The sequence below is a fragment of the Neodiprion virginianus genome, chromosome 3 (genome assembly GCF_021901495.1).
Source record: "Neodiprion virginianus isolate iyNeoVirg1 chromosome 3, iyNeoVirg1.1, whole genome shotgun sequence".
Lineage (NCBI taxonomy): Eukaryota > Metazoa > Arthropoda > Insecta > Hymenoptera > Diprionidae > Neodiprion > Neodiprion virginianus.
In genome coordinates, this window is record NC_060879.1 from 5,198,500 (window position 1) to 5,214,244 (window position 15,745).

A 15,745-nucleotide genomic window follows, 5' to 3' on the forward strand; every position below is an offset into this window, starting at 1 on the left:
AAAAATATTTACAACCCGAAAATTTCACATTCTTCACGTTCGTCAAGATATATTTCGTACCTTTCCTCATTTCAAACGTTTCGTCCAAGTTAATGTCGATTTGACAAGCGTATTTTCATTTTATTAATCTGTCCCAAATGGTAAATAAAAAAAGATTAATAACTAAGAGAAATAATTTGAAACTTCCAGCTTAATACGGGGAGAATTTGGGGAATGAAATAAAAATCTTAAAGAACTTTGGCCTTTTTTTTTGTTTTTTTTTTTTTCAACCCCATATAAGGACGTACGATATAACACCCATACATACATGTATTATATCACAAGTATAAAAGGTATTTCTATTCGTACCGCATAACAGTTAGTTTATTCGTGCTCGGCGTTTGGTGACGAGATAGACCGAATGATCACAGTTATTCGTCTGTCTAATTTTGACCGGAAATTTATTATTACTATTCGTTAGCTACGCTCCCGGCTGCTGCAGAGGAATTGATTTGATAGAGACGATCGGGTCGGATAGACGCTGTATATTTATATGTGCATTGTGTATAATATAATATATAAACATCAGGGTGTTTGAAGGTAGAAAAAATAAAATGAAAGATCGATTTTCCACCATGATGCAACTGGAACAGTTAATTTGGTAGAAAAAAAGAATTCTGTCTAAAGATGGTGATTTTAGATTGACAGAAGGATCGGGCTTATTTGATTTTTCATTTTTGTTTAAACAATTTTTTGATTTCGATTGTTTTTTTTTTTTTTTAATAAGTTTATTTTCAAACCAAATATCACGATTCGTGTGAGATTGTCATAAATTAAATTTTCCATATCAACTTGTAACTATTTTATGAGATTGAATTATTAATAAAACAGTTTTCCGAAACGTTTATCAAACATCAAACAAACGGTGACTCGATGTTACAAGCGTGGGTCTTCTTTACGTTGTAAATTGATATTTTTATCGATGTAAGCGATGAGTGAAATTTTTTTTTGTTTCACGATTCATCAACAATCGAAGAAGAAATGTGAAATAGCGAAAAATTTTATCCGCTCATACTTGAAATTCTTATCCGTTTGACGGAATTTTTTTTTCCACGCAAGGTTTTTTTTTTTTTTGAACAAACTACCAAAACAAGACGTATATATTTTTGAATCCTATCCAGAGGCTTGAAAGATAAAAAATATGGTCAGAAATGGGGAAATTGATTGGGAGTTGAGTTAAGAGTTTAATTAATCGGTAGATACGACTTTCTCCTACCGAATTCAAACATAAAAACCTACGTCAATAAATACAATAAAATGGTATCTTCAGAACGTTTAATTTCAATCGAATTATATGATTTGTACTGAGAAAAATTTCATCTGTTACGGTAATTAGAAAAATTCAGGAAAACCGGTATCGTTAAACAAACTGTATGAATATTGTTGAAATTAGGAAAAACGAAACCCTCAAATCAACCGAGGTAGGTACGCGATTTCAAGAGTCAAGTAATTACCGACGTTGTATAAAAGCCGCCAACCCTCCAACAACCCCTTGTCATATATCAAGATCAAACAGCATTTGCGGATCACGCAAACCCGACGCTGCTCATTTCCTTTCATACAATTCCGCAGTTTCTCCAACTTAGGATCAAGTACTGACCTATTTACGTTATGTATACATTCGGTTATTTTTCCATTCAATTATCTCGGCTTATGCTGACTTTGTCGATCAACTGGTTAAATGTTTGAATAATTATTCCGTTAGCTAGTCGTTTGATTTGTTTAATTTTTAATTTTTTATTTTCTTTATTTTTTCAATTCGATATAATTGTATCGGTTTTACTCAATAGTTGTGTGATTCTGTTGATTTCATTGATTAATTTATTCAATCATCTAGTTAAACGTATATGTTGTATATATTACATAATGAACGTATTTACGTTACAAATCTAGGTAGGTACTTGGAAACGATTGACAAATCAATTGTGAAATAAATTGCCGTGTAAAATGTTTTTGCCGTTATAAAAGTCCTGGTGAACATGGAAAATTCCTGAATACACTTGTACACGGAACAGAAATTTTGCATTGACGGTAGGGAAGAAATAAAAAAAAATAAATAAATAAAACGAACGATCTGCCAGAGAAACGGAGACGAACCGGTGAGAGAGAAAAAGGTAAACTGGGAATAGTGGGTGGTAAAAAAAAAAAAAAAAAAAATTTCGCTTCGCAGTTTTCCACGCATATGCCTGTGCATACGTATAACTTGTTAGAATCGCACGATGCGGGGGGGGGGGGGGGGGGGATACGATCGACGAATAGCAAAATGGGCGAGTTGTCACCTGAATTGTAAATTTTTTTTATTTTATCAAGGATCGACTCACACATATACACAATATGTATATACATACGTGTATGTAATATGCAACATCGTAAACTGTGAATGGAAGAATAAATAAATGGATAAAAAATTTCTTGATCGCTTTACGGTTACGATTTACGTATAATACATATTACATACACGTGGTGTAATGGAGTTTTACCTGTAATACTATCAAAGATCGTTCAGCGGGTAGTATCGACTTGGAATTATTACAGCTGTAATACTTAAACGCGTTGATACGGCAAATGTACGAGCAATAGAAATTTTATCGCATTTTTGGTATGGGTTTGAGTATATATATATAAATGTATATATCTCTCGCTCAGGGTATAAGATGCCTCGAAAATCATTTGGAATTAAAGGTAAGAAGGGATTCGAATTATTCGAAAATTAACAAATACGCAATCGTCATAAATATACCAATGTTTTCACGCATACAGAGAGAGAGAGAGAGAGAGAGAGAGAGAGGTACTTAAAAATGAAGGACAATAATTTATCAAGTCTGCTTTTAAAATAGATAATTCGGTCTTGTACGAAAAATTTGAAATAATACTCTCTCTCACTTTATTCATCTAGATACGAAGTATAAAAATGTTTGTATCCAAGCTAGTTTTATCCCCGATGTTTTCGCAGTAATAAGAAGAACAAAAAAAAAAAAAACAGAACGATCTGATGAAATCGATCCAAAAACTTGCAGGGAAGAGAGAAGAAAAGAAAAAGAAGAAGAATCGAAGCTCGATGCAGGGAATGAATATTTTTTTTTGGGACCAAAAAGAAAAACCAACTTTCCTCAATCTTTCCTCAAGTTCCCGTCAAGAATCGTTTCGTCGGGGTTGAATTTTGCGGATAGTCGATAACGACGGCGCGTGTCTAATCAAAGCTGAACGCGGTGACGCAGGGCAATTTATGCTCTCATCCCGCATGATCCCGGCATACGGCACAGAGGAATCCCGAGAGCAGGTATTACTGAACATCCCTCTTACGACGGCCGCTGAATCAGAGAGTCGGTGGTTATGGATAGGGTGAGGGTGAGGGTGAGGGTGAGGGTGAAAGCTTTCCCTTCCCGCCCTCTTCGAGGAGGCCTGCAGCCGGCCCTGTAGTGTCTACACGTAAGCCGATGATCCATCGATCGATCCTTGATCAGGCGGGAATTATACGTGATGCCAGGAATAGTCTCTGGTTTGCTCTGGCTGTGGCCGTTCCAAATTTCCGGACAATCTAATTGCAGGATCTCCGGACGGCACGTGTGGCATTTCACCAAAGCTAACCGACCGTGGATCTGGTTATTTACGCGAATACTTAAGGTGTATGTTCTTCGATTTCGTGTTATACTATTGTGGTTGAAACCGATCGCAGCTCCACCTGCATCCAAGTTTCATGTATAATGAGAGCACGACTCTGTTGGAAAAAAACGATCTTGCTCTCTTATACTTGAGTATATTTTTTCATGATTTCATTTATCACGAAGATTCGTCGTGTCTGATCTAGCCGAACCTAACACAATCTTACGATTGGTTAACCTGACTCACCCTAACCTAAGTTTACCCAACGTAACCCGATCTGCGTTCGAATTTAATTTAATAACGTGATAATTCTTTTGAAATGAAACAATCTTGCTCACACTTGAGAATATTTGCATAAAGATTGGTCGTATATCCGAGTAAACCTAACCCAAGTCAACCTGACTCGACCTAACCTAAGTTAACCCAACGTAACCTAATCTACGTTCGAATTTAATGTAATAATGTGATAATGATATTGAAAAAAAAAAAAAAATCATCTTCGTACTTGGAAATATTTGCGTCAAGATTCCTAACCAAACCTAACCTTGAAATAACCTGATTCTCAACCTAATCTTAACCTTAATCTGACCTAACCTAATTTAACCTGCGTCAACCCAACCCAACCTAATCTGATATCTATCTGTAAGAGTTTAATTAGCGTTGGCATAAGTTTCTTGTTCCCGTTCCGACATGGCTTACAAATATCGTCCTATCTCCGAAATTGTTGCTTCAGTTAGGAAAAAAAAAAAAAAAATAGAGCTCAAATTTTAGCTAGACTTTGTGGTAGTCTACAGAAAAAAAAGAATCAAAATCGGTTCGGTAATTCTGTAGTTATAAGCGAAAATGCGTCAGAAGGATCTTGAGTTTTGTGTATGTAGCGAAGAGATTAGTGAAAAATAAAAAATACGCGAATCAAGCCAAAAGTTTCTTACTCAAGCAAAAATCCAAACGTCGATTAACTGTCTCACAAATTACCTTAATAATGATTTTCTTTCAACGTTTATAACATAGTTACGTTAATTACCTTTCGAATTAAGCCAACCTCGTAATCTCGATATTATTTGTCACATGTTGGTGATTAATTTTCATTCCTCGATTATTCCCCCCATCGCTTTAAAACCAAACCTTACTATCCGTAGCTGAAAACTTTCGTAGCCTCGATGAATTCGACATTGTTCGTAAAACGATTCCCGAAAAGTTGAAAGAAAGTCTTTTTCTCTCCGTCTTCAAATTTTCCGCTATTAAATTTCTTCAACAATTGCGATGCACCGTTTAAAAACGATCAACGACAGAATTTCCATCTCAATTAAAATCAATACAATCCACTGATACAATAAAATCGAAATCAATTTCTGCATACTGATTTTGGTAACTCAATCGCAATTAGGTAACGATCTTAAATAATAATTATGTAAATAATAAATCGAATCAAGAGGAAAAAAAAGACGAATAATTGACGTACAAATTTTCAGACAAAAAAAAAAAAAATTCGACCAAACCCCAAATTCTCGGTAATTTCATTTTTGCACCAATAACATCAATTATTCTAAATTATTATTTTCGTCGTCTGACCGCAATTAATTTTCCTCAGATAATTAATTGCTTTCTCCAATCTCCGACGTCCCACGTTGATGATAATAACAATAATAATAACAAAAACAACAACAACAACAACAACAACAATAATAATAATAATAATAATAATGATTATACGGTATATATAAATATATATGTACGTCTCGCAGATACACATATATACGTATCATATATGTATAATATATATGTGTGTATATATATACATATATCTATATATATATATATGTGTGTATATATGTTTCATGCATATACCTATGTATAATTCTTATATATAAACGTATATATGTGTATATATATATATGTACGGACGTAGGGGGCGTGCTGCGTGGGATACATAGTACCGAAAGTAATAGTAGGCCACGACGAGTCCCCGGGCTCATTCAAATGCTGCCTTCAATTACCGCGCATTATTTCCAAATATACAATTGCAATATGCATACGTATTTGTGTGTGTGTGTGTGTGCGCGCGCGTATACAACAACGTTACACAACGATGGTAGAATTTGTTATTTTTATTTATTTTTTTTTTCTCACTCATCCCAATTTTTCTCCCACGCACCGAAACTTTGTTACTCCTCGTATCGTTGGTGGACGAAAAAAAAAAAAAATTAAAAAAATCGTCCATTATAAACATCGAAGATGCGGAATGAGAGATTGTGAAAACGGAACGAGATAAATGCGTAGGTACACACACACGTGTATATATTATATATATATATATATATATTTATACAACGCGATGAGTATGAATGATATATAATAGCTACCGAAGGGAATAAAATAAATACAAGTTACTCCCTCCATCTTATCAACGCGTGGTTGCATCATTTTACACATATACATACAATATATATATATACATATATATATATATGTATAATATGTATGTATTTGTATATTTAATGCAGAGGGATGCGAGCCATGCTGCAAAACTGAATTGCGCCAAGTTGTTTCCGTTGAACAAATAAGCCCTCGGGTATATATGGACATGTAAACAAGTGTATGTATATACATGATACATGATATATACAACATGTAAGGTTAGAAGTTTGACGCTGATTTGAATTTCAATGGATGATAAATTATTCAAATTAAGCGATGAATAAACACAAGAATTTCGAATTCCAACGTTTATTTGTACAAAAGTGAAGTTGATTTTTTTTTTAAACTTGTTTATTAATATTATTATTGTTTCGATCAAACTTCCCTTTTTCCTGAAATTTGAATTATTTGAAAAACTTTTTTCACACTCAAGCAAACCTGTCCGAACTACACCGATCGTATTTAGCGATAAATTTCTGACAAACAGGTGTCTGGATATATTTTTCGACTTCTCGTATGTATATATATATATATATATATATATATGTACGAAAAATTTTTAACTTACGAACAATTTATATCCAAGAAAATGAAAATTCAATTTTGCCCTCGTACCCGTATTACAGAGAAATTTCTCAACGAGTCTTTTAGATTATAAAAGCAAAGGTAACGTAGTTCGAGGAATATTTTTAAAACAAAGTAAAATAATATTGAAACAGAAATATGCAACCGGTAAAATTTTGCAGAGAATTTTCCTGTCTGAATGTTCCGATAGCAATTTTTATTTTTTTTTTCCTCTCTCTCTCTTTTCCACCTATTTCTCTCTCTCTCTCTCTCTCTCTCTCTCTCTCTCTCTCTCTCTCTCTCTGTCTCTATGCAGAGTATCAACATTCACCGTAGATTCGTGGTACACGAGGGAAAATGTTTTCATCACTTTGTTTTTTACGTTCACTGTTTCATCATTCAATTTTTTTAAATTTTATTTCATTTTATTTGTTCAGAGTCAGGCAGAAAAATATTTGGCCAAAGGAAAGCTGGGGGGGGGGGGGGGGGAGCCGAGTATATTTTCACCCTTGCACAACATGTGCAGCAAAGAATCGTCGGGTTAAAGTTAGTAGACTCTTATATTAAAAAACTGTATCGGCTCTTTAACGGTAACTTTGAATCGTTCGAACATACTTCCAATGCTTTTATCGATGATCTCAAGTCCTAAGGCAATTATTTGCCACGTAATTTTACCCGAAAATCATTCAAATTCGACACAAATTTCACGTCAATTAACTAGAGCACGAAAAATAAGAAAACATCGCAAAATCCAATGGTTGTAAATATGATCGACGAAAATTTTCACGAAACTTTACCCCAAGGAATAAAAATTTGCATAAATTTACTCTGCAGGAACCAAAATTTGTCTGAATTTCAAAACGATATCATAAAAATTTGCCTATGTTTCATTCGAAATAAGAAAATCATTGAGTCGCACGAATTATTTATCAGAAAGACGGACAATTTTTTTCACACGTTTGCGCGTGTCAGATAAGTTTTACACGATTTTACAAGACAAGAAACAATATCAAACGGAATTTACACTATATAAGCAAATTTCGTACAAAAACTACCGAAAACGACCAAAAAAAAAATTAAAAATTATACTCAAATATTGACCAAAGGTTGGATTTTTTTCGTTTTTTTTTTTTTTTTGTATTTACGAAAAATTGCAAACACGAGTTGCAATTCAATTTATAACACGCGGCCACACATGTATGTTATAAATTACCTTGAAGACGAGTAAAATATGATTTGTTACACCATTTTCGTTGCAAAATCAGTTCAAGTATTTTCACCACGAAGGACATAATACAATAATCTTGAATTGCGACGAGGTAAAAGATCATCGAAGAATATTAATGATCCTAGAACAGTAGCGGAGCGGTTAAAAAAAAAAAAGAAAATTATTATAATTAGCGAATTAAAATTTCCCGCCGCAAGAGAACACTGATTTTTTTACCACTTTTTTTATACTTACGCAAAAAGTTTATTGACCCTCGTGATTCTCCGTTAAAAAACGAAGAAATTCAGAGTCTATAGGACCATTGACGATATGATGTACCCGAGATATCATATTTACAAGATCGAGGCATCTTTTTATCCCCCGTTACCGGAACAGGTAAAAAACAAAAAAAAAAAAAAAAAAGTATCGTCACCGTTATAGATTTAAAATCGCAGATATTCGTAGGTAAGAAATTGGCAATTCTTGGCTAACAAAAAAAAAACAAAAAAAATAAATAAATAAATTGGGGAGAGTGGGAATCAAAACTTGGAAGGTACGATATTTCGAATTGCCGGTACATCGAATTATCAAAAATGCGAAAATAAAATAACCTAAGACGAATTGTTCGAAATCTTGATATTTCAGAGCGTCAGCGATTCGTATTCATTCCGATCACTGAGAGTTTCGAATATCAGTCAAATTTCGAACAATTGATCTTTCGTTGTTTTATTTTTACATATTGGAAATTTCGATACAACGGCTACTCGAAGTAATAATCCTGCCAAATTTTGACCCCCTTTCCCAAAAACGATGACAAAAAAAAAAAAACAAAAAAAAAAAAATCAGAAAAAACCAAAAGAAATCCCACCGCTGCCACCGAAACTCCAACTCACCGATAACGTAGCTGTAACCGTCCAAAGTGAGGACGCATTTTCTAGTTGCTGTTGCGAGGGGCGATCCGCCGATTGAGTTAGGATGTTTTTGACATCTCCTCGAGGTCCTTTTTGCAATCGCAGCGTCAGAAGCTGCACGTGCGGGAGATCCTGGTGCACCACCGCCAGGATCGGAATGGCACTTTTGCACGGGATCTTTGCTCTGTCGAGACATGACGACCGTCACGTTTTTATAGTTACGAGGTCGTGTAACTCCGTGTGTGTAATTCTCCTCGGAGATGAGCGGTTGCCGGGGTGTTATTACAGCGTCAATTCGACACTGATTATTATCCCGACTACGACGACGACGTCACGACGGAGTTCGAGAGCAAAGCTGTGACCGATCGACTTCTCAAAGTTTAAAAACCCGTCCCTCGACTCCCGATTTACAATTTTTTCCAGATCCTCGGAACCGGATCTGCAACTTCTTCCGCTCCCGTATGAGCGACCCATTTCCGGGGCAGCAGACGCCAACTTTGGCAGGATCCTCAGGTCGGGATGGTGGTGCGATTTTTCCGTACTCGACATTGTGCGCTCAACAAGATTTGTCGCGAATTTTTTTATTCTAACGGCGGTAAGTCAAAAAGCAGAATTATTGAAACAACAATTTTAGGTGAAGGGATTAAATTTTTTTCGCATTTCAGACACTTGAATATTTTTCATTCGGCAGAGGGTGATGTTGATTGGAAAAATTATTGGAATACGCGGAAGAATTCGCGCGGTGTTGAAAATTAAGCGCAAGAGGCAGAATTGATGTTCGAAATATTGGGATTCATAAAATTCAGAATTTTCGAGCAGCAAAATTTTATACCCAAGAAAGGTTACAAGCTTGAATCGGTTTTAAATTGAGAAATTCCAAATTTTGGAAAGGATCGAAATAGTCATTTTCAAAATTCTGTAAAAACGATTGAAACTCGATGGAAAATTTAAAACATACAATCGTCAGAATACAGAAAATTCAAAAATCGCGATTGATGATGAATTTTCAATACGGATATACAACCATTCTTTTTTTTTTCTTCTAAGTCACGACGATTCTACATTTTCACTCTTACACCATTTCTTCTACGTTATAACTTTCCAAACATTCGGTAGCGTATTTCACACTTTCTGATACTGAAATCTAATTCGGTTTCTATGTAATTTCAAATTCTCAAGTTGACGATTTTTCGAACAAGCATATTCTGGATCAAATAAAATTCCCGCGTCGATATAATTTCTCGTTTTCTAACGTAAATGGAGTGAAAAATAGTGTGTAAAAAATAAAAAGAAAAAATTCAACTGAACTATAAATCGTAAAATAGAAAATTCTCGCCAAATCTGTCGTAATAAAGTGCGATTAATTGATTTCCTCATCTCAATTAAACGAGCTAATGATACGTGTATAATAATTCAGCAGTTTGACTCCCACCTCACGCCCGATTTTTAAATCACTCGACGTTGGTTATAAAAAGCTCGATCATCGCGTGCATACGTAATACAGTTTCATTTTTTCCGGCACATATAATTGTCACACTGATCGTAAGGGATGAAAGAAATCGAACATGCGTCAGTCGCAGGCAAACGGATACCGGCGTCTGAAAAGCTCGCGAGCTTTTTTTTTTGTAAAAAAAATTCGTTGATGTAACGACCTGCAGGTCTCTGGGGGGGGGGGGGGGGGGGGCGGGGGGTGTTCGTATAACGGGCTGAGAATCAGGATAGACTTCGTTTCACTTTCTCTGGATAAATAAATTGTAGAGGGACGTTATAGTGAAGTATAAACATATCGATAAAAACAGGCATATTATTACCACCGTCACGTGATACATCTGCAATTGATCTTGTCAAAATCTCGTATCGTTCCTCAATTTTCTAGCGATTGTAATTATTTATTGTGTGCGTGTGTGTGTGTATATATATATATAAATATATATAATATATATATATATCTCATTCGGAAAGGGTGAAACCCTCCAAATTTCGAGTGATCTCTTCTCCCGACAATATTTTATATCAAGGGATGGTTTATTCGTAGGACAAACTTCACGTTTTCAGCACAATTAGAGAACAAGCGTTGCCAGCAACAAGCACAGGAATCTCATATCACGTGTCGTTCACCTCTCACTTAGAATATCACGCGACGCACAATTAACTCATCGCAAAAAAAAAAAAAAAAAAAGCACAAAGGACTCTTCTATTTTACGTCACAGGTCCGAAGCTTTCCCCGCATCGTCGTTGTAATCTATCGTCATCGATTCGTCCAAATCTGAGGGGAAGGATGCGGATAAAAAAAAAAAAAACAAAATAAAAAAGAAACAAAAAAAAGTCAATTTTTCTTCTCCCCACTTCCCGATTTTCGCGAAACGGTGTTTTTTTTTTTTTTTTTCCCTTTTTTATCCGAAAAAAGGGTCGAAAAACGGATTGTTCGGAATTCTCGAGGGTTGAGAAGCAACACGTTAAGCCCTTTCGACTGGGCGTCGACGCACGCGTTTCGTGTTGTTATCCGTGCAACGGATGCGGCACGACTGGTGAGCCTCTGACCGAGTGTTTGGTGCTTGGCTCCTCGAATCCCGCAACGCGACCGCGCTCTGAAGAGAAACTGCAACCCTTCCAGCTTCCTTGCTGCGGTTTTATTCTTCCTTCCTCTCTCGGCGGCGTTTCATCCTTTTTTTTTTTATTTTTTTTTTTTTTTATCCCGGTACGTGCGCAAAATTTTTAACCTCGAAATACAAAAATCTCGATTCCTCGATTATACGTCGTGGCAAAATTTTGATTTTAACAAATAACCGACGGTCCCGAGTCTCGATTGAAATCGTAAAATTCACATTCACCGCAAAACAAGCTGCTCGTAAATTGTTTGTTGTTCATTTGTTGGACTATTGGTTCAGCGTTGATGATATTTTCTGAAATTTAGATGCTCTGTACACATTCGTTACACGTTTTGTTGAGTTAGGATGCCTTGCCGACGTTGTTTTGTGTCCCCATATCGCGTGGATTGTCCTCCCGAGTCTGTATTATATGCATGTATTTATATCTATGTGTGTGTGTGTGTGTATATGTATATATATATATATGTGTATGTAAGGTAGGCCTATTATAATAGTTTCTGCGAATTCATGTCACGTGAAAGTTAAACAGTGAACATATATATATATATATTGCGAGTAATAAATCAAAATTTGATCTACGATATTTCGGGGTAAACTTTTTCGTGTTGATGTCATTTGTAAAAATTTTTTTTTCACATTTTTTTTTTTTTTTTCATCTCGTATCAATGCACAATCTTATACTTTATTCAATTAGCAATTGTATTAAAGTCGCAAATTTTTAATACGACGACGATTGTTATATCGTTACGATTACCGTTGTTATTATTCTTTCTCGATTGGTAAAGTGTAGAAATAAAAAAAAAAAAAAAAAAAAAGGGTTTTTCTCTACAACCCATTATCGAATAATCCGACGAATCAATAAAAGGATATGAGAGATCGATGTAAAATTTTTAGCAGCGTAATACGAATAAAGGTTAAGAATTTGTACAGTATTAATTTCATTCTGTTAAAACATTGAAACGTTGAAAACAATGATGACGATATTGATAATAATTATTTCCAGCATACAATCGATCAGTTTTCCTTACGAGAAGATTCGTTCATACTGTTTTCATTTCCTCTTTGCGAAGCGGACTGGAAAGAAAAAAAAAAGTAACGATAATAAAAGATCGCGAAGATCCATTAACGTAGATGACGAACGTACAAAGATTCCGGGAGGAAAAATAAATGAATAGATCGCATTGCGTAAGTCCTAAAATGTAATTGTAGTGTCGTCGCATTGCACGTGGTATCCAAATGAGAAATTTAATTGTACTCAGGGTATTGAGTTGAATGAATAAGTATATTCTATTATCATTCCACATGCTTGTAATGTAAGGATCCAAAGATAATTGACATTGTTTTTTAACCCAGTCACGATTTAACGAATATCTGCGTTTTTCCTTTCGAAATTTTATTTTTTTCCTCCTCAACGGGTCGATAAAAAGTAAAAATTAAATCTCGAACAAAGAGACAAATTTTGTCGCATAAATTTCTTTCCTTTGTCGTAAAATTTCGATCTAAAAAAAAAAAAAAAAAAAAAAAAAAGAAAAAAGAAGAGATGAAAAAAAAAAACAAGATATCGCTGTAATCAATGACGTTTCGCTCGGCGAAAATAAATAAATAAATAAAAGTAAAACATTTCGAAATCGGTGTCAATTATAACGCGAGTGAAACAAGTGTATCAATTAAAAGGTAGAGAATTCATTGATACAGAAATTGTACGACAGATCGAAATAAAAAAATTTCGAAAGTATAATTACGCCCGAAGTGCAGTGATATATATTTATTAATCAGCCCACGTAATGAAATCATCAAAGGTCCGACACCATATATACGCGATTTGGCAATGAGCAAAATGCCCCGAATCCACGCTTAATAAACCTGTATATATTAATACGCTTGGTACCTTATTTCGAGAGATACGTTTATAAAACGTATGCACGTGTGTATATACATATATATGCACATGTAATAAAGTATTATATTATAATCACCTTGTATAATAAACCGCGTCCCGTTTTCGAGTTTCTCGTTTATGGTCAAATACATGACGTAAAGGCTTCTGATCGATAATTGCGTTCCGCGATGCAGTAATACGGGCGCATACATAATATTTACATACATACATACATATATACATACCTATAATATACCTCGTGTGAAATAATTATTGATTTGATACATGAGAAAATAAATCGTTCTGTGTACATAGGTAATATCATATTATATATATATATATGTATCTACATTAAGAGAAGCTTTTAGTTTAGGTTACGGCTCAGTCCTTAACGATACATGTTTTACTCAATTTTTCTAATTACTAAAACGAATGAAATTCTTCTCAGTGTACAAATTACATGTTTTAAATACATATTCTAAACACGAAGCGTGCACAATTATTGCATCGATGTAATTATTTATATATCCGCAGACATACGTGATGTGACAAAAAAAAAAAAACAAAAAAAATTAAAAATAAAATAATAAATAAATAAAAGAAATTCGATCGTTTTACCGTCTGCCTGCGCAGGCAATTAGCTCGGTTTCTTTTCACCCGACGAATCTCTCTCTCTCTCTCTCTCTCTCCTCTCCTCTCACCGTCTCACCTGGTTTATTTCGCCGCTCTCTAATTCGACCAATAGCAGCTCTCCTAGAGGCGATGGTTACACATCGCAGCTGGCCAAGGTAGAAACTGAGCCCACGTTTATACTCTATATACACGTATACATACATATGCGGGTGTGCGTGTGTGTGAACATTGCAAAGGTAACGAAACACAGCCGCGAAATTCGAAACGCGTAAAAGCCCGAGGCTCGTCGATGCCTTCGCTGTAGTGAAATTGTAAAACAAGGTATGCGAATATATGCGCTACGATACCGCAAATTGCTTGGATTCTAGTACGGAGTTATCGAACACCTCTTACAATGAGTATTGTTATTTTAATTTTGTGTAGAAAACTTTTTTCACGGGTCTCGGAAATGAATTTCTTGTTTTTTTTTTTTTTTTTTGGTATTTTTTTTTTTTATTCTTCTCTAGTCACGTTTTCATACCAAAATCTACGAGGATTAAATTTACGATCTTACAGATTTGGCAAATTTGCCTACTTCGCGAATTTCAAATTTGTCGTAATTTTGGATAAATAAATATATGCGAACGTATCCGTCAGATATCACGAGGGGGAAATTTCCCGACGATTTATACATCCCGAGAACTAAATTTTTTCTAAAACGTTGAAACAAAGTTGGAAATACGTGTGTAACTCAAGAGTAAGTCCAACCGCAATTTCAAAGTCGGCAACTTTTTGCAAATATCTCAACAACGTTTTGAAAGAACATCGTTTCATTTCAACAATCATTTGCAAGGAAAGTTTGAATACCAAAAAAAAAAAAAAAAAAAAACCATCCATCTATTACGTAACTCGTTATTCGTTAAGCTTTTTTTTTTTTTTCTTCAAGTAGAAAAACAAAACTTGTTGCACAGATACATCAAATTCACTGCAAGTGTATAATGTTTTTATTCCCGTGACATTTGTTGGAAAGAAGGAGAGAAGAGGAAAAAAAAAAATATTTTTTACATTATTTTATTGAATAATAATAATAATAATTATTACTATTATTATTATATGAGTGTGTGTGTAGGGAAAACAGGCGATTCTACTTGTTGCGTCAACGAAAATTTGGCTCGTTAGGGAATTGTGAGATATTCAAACTGTCGCGACTCACAAAAGGGGCGCAAGGTAAATTCATTAGTATCAACCATTATACGTATTATAAACGAAGCCTTTCCCCCGAAACTGGAAATAAGATGAAAAGGGGAGAGGATAATAAAAACGTCGGGCGGATTCTAGAGATACGAAAGTTCGTTCGCGTGTTACAAGTGTCCCGTTAAAAAAAAAAAAAAAAAAAAAAAAAAGAGAACAAGAAAGAAAAGAGAGATATAAACGTAAAAAATTCTAATAAACTAAATGTGAAAGTACCTCGCATCTTGAATTTTTAATTACGCCAAGCTGTAGAATATTTTTCATACCGTTTGCGACGGTTTTTCGAATTACGTAAGTAGTTTTTCGACACCTTTAATACAAATGTTGTGTATTCATAACGCAGGTCAACAGAAAAGAAGAAAAAATTGTTCAATTGAGTTTACATTTAAATGAATCAATTTTACACATCGAATAACAACCAATAATCTTCAATTATTACTCACAGAGTTTGCTTTTATTTTTTTACGTTGTTAATTAATAAATAACACCGGTCGAGTTTGTTTTTGTAGAAAGCGGAACGATATTTTGGCTAAGTAGAAAAAAAAAAAAAGAAAGAAAAAACAAAATCACCCATTTTCTCAAACATTCATTGTAAATACAAATTAAACAAACTTTACGCTTCGTACTTGAATCACTTTGATTAAAAAATTTC

The 15,745-nt window shown here is 34.5% G+C and overlaps 1 protein-coding gene across 4 annotated transcripts in view; it reads right to left on the reverse strand.

The window, feature by feature from the left end:
* Positions 1-15,745, reverse strand: part of LOC124299809 (calcium/calmodulin-dependent 3',5'-cyclic nucleotide phosphodiesterase 1-like) — a 170,493-nt gene that overhangs the window by 79,437 nt on the left and 75,311 nt on the right. The window contains exons 1-2 of one of the 4 annotated variants that reach the window (XM_046753177.1): positions 10,175-10,385; positions 8,725-9,328 (exon numbers count right to left, since the gene is read on the reverse strand). The exons of 2 other annotated variants lie outside the window; for them this stretch is intronic. In XM_046753177.1, the coding sequence (XP_046609133.1) occupies positions 8,725-8,938 (214 nt within the window). In that variant the 5' untranslated portion in view covers positions 8,939-9,328; positions 10,175-10,385. Of the gene's footprint in view, positions 1-8,724; positions 9,529-10,174; positions 10,386-15,745 lie in introns of those variants that run through there. One more of the 4 variants, XM_046753176.1, reaches the window with a different exon arrangement.